At 31.7% G+C, this 12282-nt stretch overlaps 2 protein-coding genes across 5 annotated transcripts in view; one reads left to right on the top strand and one right to left on the bottom strand.

The window, feature by feature from the left end:
• Positions 1 to 12282, top strand: part of LOC123275331 (calcium uniporter protein, mitochondrial) — a 41172-nt gene that overhangs the window by 7182 nt on the left and 21708 nt on the right. Inside the window, exon 2 of the mRNA XM_044743407.1 lies at positions 3189 to 3399. Coding sequence (XP_044599342.1) covers positions 3189 to 3399 — 211 coding nt within the window. The remainder of the gene's footprint in view (positions 1 to 3188; positions 3400 to 12282) is intronic.
• Positions 1 to 12282, bottom strand: part of LOC123275329 — a 33555-nt gene that overhangs the window by 5159 nt on the left and 16114 nt on the right. For 2 of the 4 annotated variants that reach the window (XM_044743400.1, XM_044743402.1), the window contains exons 2-7: positions 9266 to 9487; positions 8851 to 9157; positions 7191 to 8330; positions 6289 to 7103; positions 5945 to 6181; positions 4673 to 5826 (exon numbers count right to left, since the gene is read on the bottom strand). In XM_044743400.1, the coding sequence (XP_044599335.1) occupies positions 4701 to 5826; positions 5945 to 6181; positions 6289 to 7103; positions 7191 to 8330; positions 8851 to 9157; positions 9266 to 9487 (3847 nt within the window). In that variant the 3' untranslated portion in view covers positions 4673 to 4700. Of the gene's footprint in view, positions 1 to 4672; positions 5827 to 5944; positions 6182 to 6288; positions 7104 to 7190; positions 8331 to 8850; positions 9158 to 9265; positions 9488 to 12282 lie in introns of those variants that run through there. The other 2 variants (XM_044743404.1, XM_044743403.1) reach the window with 2 other exon arrangements.

The following is a 12282-nucleotide window of genomic DNA, read 5'->3' as shown; positions in this document are numbered from 1 at the left end:
TATGTATATATAGATAGAGGATGTAGCACGTGCTTTGATTTTAAAAGCGACAAGAGAAAAATTCGCATAGCGAGCTTGACGAGAGACAACTTTAATGCCTACTCTAATATTCTGAAACTCACAAAAATAACACTAAACTGACGATAGTACCAAACGTAACTGGATGTATGCCAGTATTTACTAACACAAATTTAAATCTATCATAAGTACTAGCAGTGTCACAGCTCCCAGAAGTTATTCCAACTTTACAAAGGAGCATTTATGTAAACTTTAATGATCATTTTTCTATTTTACATTTTGAATTCAAGCCAACAAGATTTTCATCAGTCGTGACTGTTGCTTTTCATTAAAAGTAATTTTTTCATTTTTTTTTCTCAATATATCATTTCAATCTGAAAAGAAAAAAAATAAATATGCAAATTTTTTTCTATACTTGTACAACTTTCCAACTTCTACTTGCATCTGAGCCACTTAAACGAATCTAACAAGTTTATGTAGTTTATGAAGTTTCAAATTCAAAACATCTCTATGAAAATATTTTCTATTGTCAGTCCGTGCATGCAGAATGTATTACCACGTTCGTAATAGATGATGCTTGTATTTAATGAGAAGAAAAATATTTCGACATAATATATCATGGAATATATCATAGGTGTTTTTATTTTTATTCATACCAGTCAGAAAATAGTCATTTATAAAAATTCTGAACAAAAAGGAACAAAACAAAAACTATTGAATTTTTTTTTTAAATCTATCATTATTCATGGGTGAACAATGCAAACTTTTTTATTCTTTAAACGTGTGAGTTTTCTCAAGCCTATGTGACATCGTAAATATCACTCTGATAACCTGCGGGACCTTTACGTGAATTGAATTCAAGTGCAGAACGCTGGGAAATAAAGACCTTTTACTATAAAATACATACTTAAACACAAACTTCCTTCAATAACATTGATCGGGTGTAAATCTACTTAAGTGAACACAATAAATTGATCTTGCATGAAAGTATTTCTCTGTAACGTTAACATTAACCATAGCTCAAAAATTTTCACTTAATTTTTTTTTGTCTGAATGTAAATAGAAAAAAGAAAAAAAAAGAAAATAAATCAAAGTTATACTACACAAGTTAAGTAAACTGCACATTCAGCTTGAATCTAATTGAATTCAGCAAAGTGTTGCTTTTCATCATGATTAAGTGGTTTCATTAAATTTCCACCATTAAAATATTTAGCACTCAGCAATACTTGAATAAAGTGTTAATTTCACGCAATTTAAAGCTGAGAAATGATTAATATTAATAAGCACAAGCAACCCTTGAATTCATACTGCCCTAAAGGGGGTTTCATTGATCCACTTTCTCATACCCAAGTACATAAACGAGATGAGATTTTTTATTTAATGCAAATAAAATTCTAGAATTACTAAAATTCTTCATGGCTAAAAAATGTTTATAAGTTTTCATTAGATTTTAAAGCCTTAATTTGTGATCAGACGTTTAAATTTTCAACAAACTTTTAAATTCTTCTACAGTTATCTTTGATACCTTTAGTCGTTTGCGCGATTCTCTAAATCCGGGTAACTTCAGTTTATAGAATAATTTATATAAGCTATATCCTGGGGTATTTCCTGAAACTTCTGACCTGGTTGAACATTTAAATACCCGATGTAATACCCCAATTGCCGTTAGTAACATTTTATAGAGGCAATAATGTTCTAATCAAAAATCACGATTATTCTGTTCTTCCTACTGTACAAGAAATCTGGTCTCATAATTTCAATTATTTTTTTATTCAATTGTTTCTTGAATAAAAAATTTATTCACAGATCAATTGAATAATTTATTTTGTATTTCTGCAGAGAGAATAACGAAATATGATTGTTTTCCAGAACAATTTGAATACATTTCAAATGTTGATGAAAAAAGACAAGCTCTTTCTATTATATATAGCTGTAAATAAAAAAAATATCAATTTGAATCAAGATTTTTTCACCGGTACCAGATTCAATAAGCCTTATCAATTTTATCAGATTATATGGCGCGGAGAAAATTCTTGTTATTTTCTTCAAAGAAACAGAATCATATTCGTTCTCTCTTTTCACGTATTCGATCTATCAAACGATCCTTGTCACACATACAGAGTGTACTCATGAGTAGATGAGAATTTTGAAGATAAATTGGAACTTCCTAACAAAAAAAAAAGTTTATTTGATAGATGATACATCAAATGAAATAAATTATTTGATGATAGGGGTTTATCAGTTGATTCATTTGAAAATACTTTTTTATTGCCGTAATATGACAAGGGGACAATTTCATATTTTATTCTTTTCAATTGGAAACAATCAATATCAATAAACTCTGTTAATAATTTATCAGAAATAATTAATTCCACTAGAGCTTTATCGATTTTTACAAATGTTCATTCATTTATTAAAAATTAAACTAGAACTTGTAGGTACGTGTGTACTGGCTCTCTTGAGAATTGTACTCTCATGTACGAATAATGATCTCACACATAAAAAATTTTTTTACATTTATCCGCTCGAATTATAAAAAATAGAGGATTCTGTTGAAAATGCTTGTTGAATTTTTAGCGATGAAGCAGTGCATGTGATGGAAGAGAAAAATTTAACTTGAAGAATTGTTTTGTTGCATTCGTTCCAATAAATCAATTCAGATGCACCCATCAGTTTTCATTTTTATCCGGGTTGTTCGTTATAAATTGTTTATTTAAAACTGGATAGAATAAAGCAAAACAAATAGCAAATAAACAGTAGGAAAAACTTCGGTTATATATTCTGCTTCTGGAATAAATTACCATATATTTAGTTGGTATTAATTTAATCAAATTAACTGAAAGTTTGGAAACCGTATCACGCTCAAATAATAGATGCTCAACTGATACAAACTACGGAAAATAAACTTCTGCCGTCAGAAATGTAATTATAAGTTGAATTTCACTCGTATTTAATTGGAACTCAAATACTAAATCAACAGTTAATGCTCATAAACTATTAATCGTTAACACAGAATCTTGTTTTGCTAGTTTAACAACTAATACTCATATTGGCAATAAAACGATCAAAGCCTTTATATTACACTTACGTTATAGTGTATCAATTAGGATGCGTATACATGGACGATCTCAAAGTTGATAAAGTAATTATCAAAGATAATTTTATTTCAGGAAACATGGTGTAAACGATGGTGGCATATCTCGCAAAGAGGTCTCTCAACAACAACAAGTACTTTTGGACCAACTATCAGCCCCATTCTTAGTAAAGAACAGAAAGAGTCTAAAGACACGAAACACCAAAGTCAACATCAACAAAAAGCTTTGAAGGATTCCAAAAATGAAAAGGATCATCCTGTTGAACCTGACAGTACGACTCAATCAGGTAAAAATGGGTTATTTATTTATTTTATTACCGTATAATTAGCTTTACAAGGTCTAAAATGCTAGAGTAAGAGAATCTTACCACATTTTTCCTCAACATACTCTAAGTAATTTAATTCAAACTCAACTTAACACGCCTATGTATAATTCTATCAAACGCGCAGGATAGAAGATGGATATTAATATTGTCAAGAAATAGAATTACAGTTATAATTAATTGCAGTTGTAAGATTAAATTCTGCATAAATTGAATTTTTCAAGAACACTAATTCAATCAAACGAAACTACCGAGTACAGGAGTAGAAGTTGTGAGACTTAATCTTAATCATAAAGTTATATCTTTTCAATGAGATATAATATGACTCACGTAAATTTAGCGGATCAATATTATAAGTGAATGTCGTATTGTGGAATCGAGGAATGACTCACATCGTTTCTCTCAGATTGTTATCCATTTTTATCTTAATTCGGAGACTCTTCTGCTCGATGATTCTTTCTTGTATTAATGAGAAAAAAAATTTACCGGGATTAAATCATAGTTAGAGGCTTCACTTGCTAAGGTCAATAGATATTATCACACAGCATTGAAGATCAAAGAATGCGATGACAAGATTAGATATCAGGGATACATATTAAAAATGTCTCGGGGAGTTTATTGATCACTTGTCGCCGAACTGTTAAGTATTATAGTAAATATAAAGTACTGTTTCCGCTTGAAATAACTTGGTTAATGTGTGCTCCAAGTCGTATAACATCCAATTAGATATACTTGCCAACAGCTTGAGGTCGACAGTTAATAGGTGAAAATGCATTTATTACACTTAGTTTTAAATGACTATTCCAATACTAGTCGTTATTATTATTAAAAGTAAAATATATTTTATATTAGACAATTACATGTTTTATATGATAAAATTTTTTTTTTTATATTTAGATACATATATTGTAGAAATAAGAAATAAATTTTATCCATAGGAAAATTAAAAGCATTTTTTAAACGCATTTAATTAAAATGTATAATCACATTAAAGTAGGATGAATGTAAATTTACATATTGTGACTGACCGTTGACCGGATTTGACTTTGACTTTATGCTCCAAACATATTTATGTATATGAATACACGCCTATAACGTGAATATATATATTATCATATTCTTACAATTAGCACACATCATTAATTATTAAGCTTAATTAAAACATTACATACCGCAGTTTAAACTAACAATTTACTGTGAATATGAATTCACTAAAAATAAAATACAAATTTATTTATTTTTTTTTTCTATTATGATATTACTTTTTAATCGCCATTTAAACTATCCTCAAGTACTTCAAACTCCTCGAACTCCATTTTACCGAACTCTTGTTTTTTATTCCAATGATTTTCATTAATCTGCCATCGAGTAAGAGCACTTCCGAAACCATTGTTTGTAGCTAATACCGGTAATTTGCTGTCATCCATTTTACCAAGCTTAAAATTGGCTTTGAAACCTGACAAGTCACTGCAATTACGATTATCGTCTTTTTTTGGTTCCAATCCAATGACTACCGGTGGTTCGCGTTTTGTGATACTTACTTCCGTTTGGCTAGACTCTTCGTCAAACTTCGTATTGCTGTCAAGAGCTGTGATTTCTATGCTTGGTGTTTCTGCGATTGTGCAAGTACGCAAGTCCAATTTTTTTTTACAATCATCATAATGATTATTATTATTATTATGATAACTACTATTGTTACTCTTTGCAAAGTTTTCTCTGGCTTCCAATTTGGAGCGTCTTTCAATAACTCTACCAGCCAATTCAAGTCTGCTATCGCAAGAATTGCTTTTTACTAATCGAAATTTAACGCAATCGTCCAGACCCAAAAGTCGTTCATGTCTTTTGTGCATTTTGTTGCTCATTGGTGATATAAGAGGTCCATTACACGTTTGAACGACCTTACCACCATAATAGGTTACAGAAGTGCCACATTCGCGTATCTTTCTGAGAACATCCTGGGAAACAAAATGTCCATGAACTTGCCCATTGTCGTGGTCCCGCATTGAACTATCCTCATCACGACAGTATATCTCTTCATCTTCAGAAGACGTGCATTGTACGCCGCTGCCAGGATCAGTATCTGGATAATCGCTTGACACCCCAGAACTCACACTTCCAGCATCCCAGCTGTTCTGGTTCTGACGCTGACGACGGTGGTGAGTCTGTTGCCGATAACGTGTCGCAGATATTATTTTATTTCTTACACATCCGGAATCACTTGGGGAAGTATTTCCACTTCGTGCTTCAAAGGATTGAGCGATAATTTTTGTCTTCGAATCGCTTTTGGTAGTTCCTATCTCCCCTTTAACGTTGTGTGCGCTACGTGAACTATTTTTATCGAGCTTCTCGAAAAGTCTTGTCAGATCTTTAGCTCTGCTAGAACATCTAGACCTACATTGTGATCCCAAAAAAAATATAAAGAAAAAAAACAAAGTCAGCTTTATTATGATGCAAGATCATGAAAAAACGATAAAATAAAATAGAATAGTTATTTAATTTAATACATTACCTCGAAGTTTCTGAATTTCGCTCACTATTTTCGTCGGAACGTCCATCAATGCTGCTTAAATCTTTCATGCTCACACTTTTCCTCGGTTTTCCATGGCTTCTATCCCTGCTGGTATCCTCTGCACGTGACAAAGTTTTAGAACGAAGAGTTGCTTCAAACATTTCACGAACATTCTTAACCGTGTCGGGATCTGGTAGCTCCTCATCTATAAGCTCCCGATTAACCCTGTTCACCGAACTGATTATTTAATATTATTTCTCATTAGTCATAACTACAAAGTCTAGATAAATAAAATTTAAAAAAAGCAAATACTGTTAAATTTATAAAATTAAAATTTTTCATACCTGATTGGATGGTAAAAGAAATGTTTCCGTAGATTCGATTGCTTCGGGCTCTTTGTCACGTCATTTTCAATCTTTCCATCGCATTGCTGATTCTCTCCTTTCTTTTGTGTGTTACTGATTGTAGTAGTGCCATTAGTATTGGCGACTGTGACCCTGCTGCATGGAGCAGAAATCGACTTGCTTTTATTCTGCATTGATGGAGCCTTTATTTCTACCGGTTCAGCGCGTACTGGTTCAATAATTACGACATTATTGTCGAGTAAAAGTTCTTGAAAAGAATATTCTCTCAAATAATCCATCAGTCCGTCGTAGCCTTCACTTTTGTTTTGCACATTGCTGAAAATATTCTTACCAAATAATCTTGACTTAACGATTTTGTAACGGATATGATCGAATTCCGGGCCATCTGTTCCTTGAGATTCTATAGAATCGACACAACTGTGTGATCTGGTTAAGTTAGTTTTAGGCTTCAAATATTTGTCAACGTTATCACTCTGTAGAGACTTGTTCCTGAGACCACGATTGCCCGTATCGTCTACACAATCATCTCCATCGTCTATAGATCTACGCCTAGTATCGCTTCCACAATCAGAACCTAGTCCCAAATCAGAACTCTCAGATCTTGCTTCAAATCCCAGACTTCCTTTAACGGCATTACATGCTTTTCCAATTATGTTCGAAGTTTCCTTAACGATCCTCTGGAATCTTCCTTGATTGCACTCATTTTTAATCCCTTCCATCCCCAAGCTTTTGGCTTCGAAAAAATTCCTGGTTCTTTCAATGCTCAAGCGCTTTTCGCATTCCTGGTTCGGCTCCTGAAATGTAAATTAAATTGAGGCCATAAACTAAACGAGATTAAATACCACTCCTTCCAACAAAGACAAACATAAAAAATAACTTACATCGGCTTTGATCCCAGCTGCAGGATTTACGGGAATTGTTACTCCGGATTCAGAACTTAAATTATTATTATCACTTGTTTTTTCCTCTTTTTTAGCTACTTCCAAGTGCTTTTTTACACAACTTTTATCTTCGATATCGTTATCGATATTATTAGTGCCATGACTGAGTCTACGTGTGACTTCATTGTCAACAATTTTAAGCACCTGTGGTCTACGCGACATTTTCTCTTTGTCATCAAGTTTATCAGTGATTCCAGGAATCTGAGTTGATTTTATTTCTACAGTTCTCTTAATTTCCGTAACTATTTCCTTTTCGTCCGCCGGTATCGTTTTGTTATCAACGGTTGAGGCATTTGATTCAGCTAACAAAATTATACTATCATCAGCAGCGGATTGTGGAGAATCAACAACATCGATAGATCTCGATGAGGTCTCTTCAACAGAATTATTTGCTTTATCTCCGTTGTCTATTTCTGGTAGCGCCTCTCTAGCTTCCACTTCTTCAGCCACTTCCACTTCCACTTCGACAGGTTGTCCTTGCTGATTTTCCTCCTCAGTTATCCTCAAGGGCTCTCGATGGTGATGGTGGTGATGATAGTGATGTTGATGCTGATGTGAATCGGTTTCCCAAGCGCCGCGACTTGACAACGAGATTAGACTACGCCAAGATTCTTCGTCGGTGTTGGTTTTACGAGTTTTATTGATTACTTTGGGAGGTTGGCTATCGTTGTCGGTTTGGTTGTCATTTTCTTTGTCTGCGTCGTCCTCGTTTCCACTTATCGTATGACTTTTGAATTTTTCTTCATCCGTGACATTACTTCCGTGGAGCCCAGAGTTGTCTTGATTGTCGTCGGAAAATTCAGAGACCTGGAGTATCTTTGGTGTGTGCCGTAATTCGGAGTCTTCGGACACTTCATCAGTTTCACTGAATGCCTGCACTTCCTCAAAGTTTGTGATACGTGACAGTTGGTTTGTCCTTACAGAGATGCTCGAATTGCTGTTACGGTTGTCTGAATCGTCAAGTTCAAGTCGTACTTTTGATAATGGCAATAGATTCAACACGTCAAAATACTCCAATTCGCCCTCATCTTCAAATAAAATGCTGTCCAAACTTCTGTGCTCTTTACGTTTACGTTTGACCTAGATTTAAAAATATACAAATAAATACATTACTTTGCTCAAACATATACACAGACAAAAGTAAGTAAAAGCAAAGGGAAAAATCCGCCTCTTTCTCTTTCTCTTTATGATCTGATATTAAATGTATACGCATTGCGGTTCTCTATGTGTAATATCTTTCTTCAAACACCCATTAATAAAATGCCAGAGCCAAAAGCGCAGTCGAGTTTTTTATTTCTATTTCATGCTTTACATACTCAACGATTTAAAATTTAATTCGAATTCTTTTCTCATAAATTTATTTTTGTTTTACTAAATAATTAATTAAAATAAATCACTTAACCGTAAACTTGTAACAAGTTTATAAAAAGCGAGCAAAAAATAAAAACCCTGGCATTTGTATTAGCAGTGTCAACTGAAGAATTTCATTATGTTTATGGATGATGATTCTTGTGTGAATAATTATAACAAACATGCAAGCTTTAGAATTATTTATAAAAAAGGAATGAACTGCCCCAAACTGAGAAAATAAAATAATAACCTGTGAATATACATCACACTGTCGATGAATCTCTTCAAGAGGCCAATTGTCTTCGACAATATCAACAAGGCCACTGACGGTGTCAAGATCCTGATGACTCTTGTACCTGCGCGGAGTCCTTGGCCAATTAAGAATATTCAAACGATCGGGATCTTGACGGCTTTCGCTGCGGTTGCGATGTGTCTCGAGATGATAATAAGATTGAGCCTGTGTCGTATAGAGATCGCACGTCGACTGAGAGTGATAGGGTCTTGTCTCCTGGTATCTCTCGCTCCCATCCGAAAGATGTTGTTGGCTCTTAGATAATCTAAAATAACCGTTCCTCAATATCATTTATTTATTATAGGCTAAAGATAGATAGAAATTAAAAATTTATCTGCTTAATGTTAATTAATCATTTTATTATATCGAATACCTGTCCTTCAGAGAATTTCTGTCGATCAATTTAGCTCGTGGTATAAGCTGCGGTCTCCGAGGAATCAAGAGATTAGGGTCACCAATATGATAGTTTTGACTTGCCCTGTCACTTTTTGCTACGTCCTCAGATATTACCGCTAAACTTCGTGTTCGCTTTAGTAATTTACGTCTGTCTTGAGTATTTTGCCCATTTTGACTCGTATCATAGCGTGCTGATCTTCTGTGAAATAAATTTAATACTGTTTTAATATTTGTAATTTTGTCTTAATGGACTATTTATAAGATTATTTATATGTATTTCATTCTCAATTACAGTCAAGTACTCAATCCATTTAATGCATTAAAAAAGTTTTTAGTTGCAAATAAATTTATTATTGATTCAATTTTGATAAGAAATTTTATTCAACTAAATAAAAATTTCGATTACCATATGCACATTTTGCTTGCACAAATGTTTACTTAAAAAATAAAATGGCTTTTAAGGTGATTTAGTTTAACAGTTTCTTCATAAAAATAAATTAAAATTTTGATAGAACAATAAATTTGTTGTTAAAATATTTTTTTTTTTCAAATTATATTTTGAGTTCAAATTAAAAATTCATTAAAATTATGTAAATTTGAAAGAAAAAATATTTTTATTAACTTTTTTTTTAAGAATTTTTTATTGAAAATTAATTGAAAATGTGATGAGTGATGAAAGTCTCGATCAATTAAAAACTTGAATTACTTAAAAATAAAAAAAAAAAATATTTAATTGGATAAAAAAAAAAATTATTTGACAAGTTAATTATAGTCGGTACCTACTACGCAAGTTTATTTTTGAATAGTTTAAAAAAAATACAATAAATTGCAAGTAATATCTACACACTTGAGTTATGAGTATCGACTCATACGTCAAAAGTTTTTATTTGATTAATAAAATTTAAAATAAATAAATAATTACACCTGTACAGAGATGTTTTTAAACAATATTATTTACATAACAAATTGCCTCACTCATAAAGATGTTGTCACGCATCGCGATTTCTCTTGTGCAGTAAACAAATGGAAAAAATTATTTCAAGGTTAAAACGCTACTCTGAATCGCCAATTCAAGCCTCAAGGTACATATCCAAAAGTCACTGCTCACATTCTCTAAATATTTTTATTTTATTTTTATTTTACTCCGTCAATGCAACGGAAAATAAAGTTCTATTTTTGATGAAGATTTTTATGTAGAATCTTCAGAAATCTAATAACTGACGTGTAAAATGTAATGCTAGTTAAAACCCAATCAAGCTTTTGCCGGGATAGCAAATGAAGCTGCATTGATTTTCCAGCAAGTGCTAACATGAATGGACATGAAAATCTCTTTAGCTACTCTAAAAAACATCTGTACGGTACAATATAAAACTAAACTCTATTTTCAGAGTCAGAGTTTCACATTCTAACTTAATTATAATTGATTCACGCGCACTATAAAAATTAACAAGGATGATAGCAAAAAAAATAACCTGGCCTAAAAAAGACCGACCTGAAATGGAGGTAGAAAAAATTTTGATATTTTTTACCATTAACCTACAAGTTTATATAGTTATATAATGATACCAGAGTTCGAATAATGAACCCGAGGCTATCAAGATAAAGAAAATAATGAAATTATCTGTACGACAACGTAAAAAGCGTATAAATAAAATCGGTTTGCGACACTGTAATATAAAAATTAAAAGGTAGTATAGTATCGTAATTATACTAAAACAGCTATAAAATGAGAATACTTAGCTCGACTTCCGTCTTTGCTTTGTGTTTTACTTGAGTTTACTTTATGTACAATAAAATTCAGAGTATACAGCGTAGAATTCCAAAGAAAAGTACCGGAAAAATCCCTAGAGTGCTCGCCACTAGATACAGCTTAGAGACGATGGAAAACTTGGATAGAATACTACTTTTTCGCCACATTTCTTCTATCTATCTTAACTTTCTCAACATCATCAGTTTGGTGAAGTAGTTGGTATATATCTGGCTGCCTGTCGGTAGTGTACGTTTGTTGAATTAAAAGAGTTTTTCATAAAAAGGATAACAAAAAAAGACAAACTAAATGAAATAAAATGTTTTAACTAATTGAAACGAGATGCCGCAACGACACAAATAAAATTAATCTTTGAGGAAACACTGAGGTCTCCTCCATCCGTTTTTATTCATTGTCCTTTACTTCTTATTCTGTCGAGTAGAATCAGGAGTTGGATCGTTATGTAATTTGAATCTAGAGCTGGATTTTCATTGCATCGTCTTTCGGACATTCTACGAGAAAAATTCAATCTGCGATACTTAATTTTTTTTTATTAAAACAAATTTTTATTATTTAAATTTCAACGTAATTGAAATAAATTGATACTTTTATTTGTATTAATTGAATAAAGCTCAGTCCCTCTGATCATTAAGCTTTAACAAGATTTTCGTCCCCTCGGTATAAATAATATCTTTGCTTTATGAACTGCGAATTATTGAAATAAAAAATTGAAAGTTATTAGAAAGATATGACTTGTAAATTATTAAATTAAAATTTCTAATAATCAAATTATTTCACTTTTATAATAACAGACAGTTTTTTCTGTAATTAATTTATTTTAATATAAAAAATAATAATTTGTATCACAATGTTGTGTAACAATATTTTTTACGCTCAGCCAGCATTAACTCAATAACTAAAGTAGTTTAAAAAAAATTAATTCGTCCATAAAAAAAAAAAAACATAATAACAAACTAAATTATTACATAAACTTACGATTTATTAAGTTCAACGGGATTTGTAATAATTTTATTTAAAATTTCAAACTATCATAAATAATAAAATTCATACATTCTATGTACACGACGATAAATATCAGTTTAATATATTATCTCGAATTCTAAAATCCTTAATAAAAAATACAAAGAGAGCATATAAATTATCCTCATAAAATATTTATACTTAAACTATCGAATTTATTATCAGTAATTTCTATTGTACGCTCTATTTTTTTATACGCAAATGCC

Source organism: Cotesia glomerata, linkage group LG1 (genome assembly GCF_020080835.1).
Source record: "Cotesia glomerata isolate CgM1 linkage group LG1, MPM_Cglom_v2.3, whole genome shotgun sequence".
Classification (NCBI taxonomy): Eukaryota; Metazoa; Arthropoda; class Insecta; order Hymenoptera; family Braconidae; genus Cotesia; species Cotesia glomerata.
The sequence above is the reverse complement of the archived record's forward strand: the minus strand, read 5'-3'. Positions and strand labels throughout refer to the sequence as shown.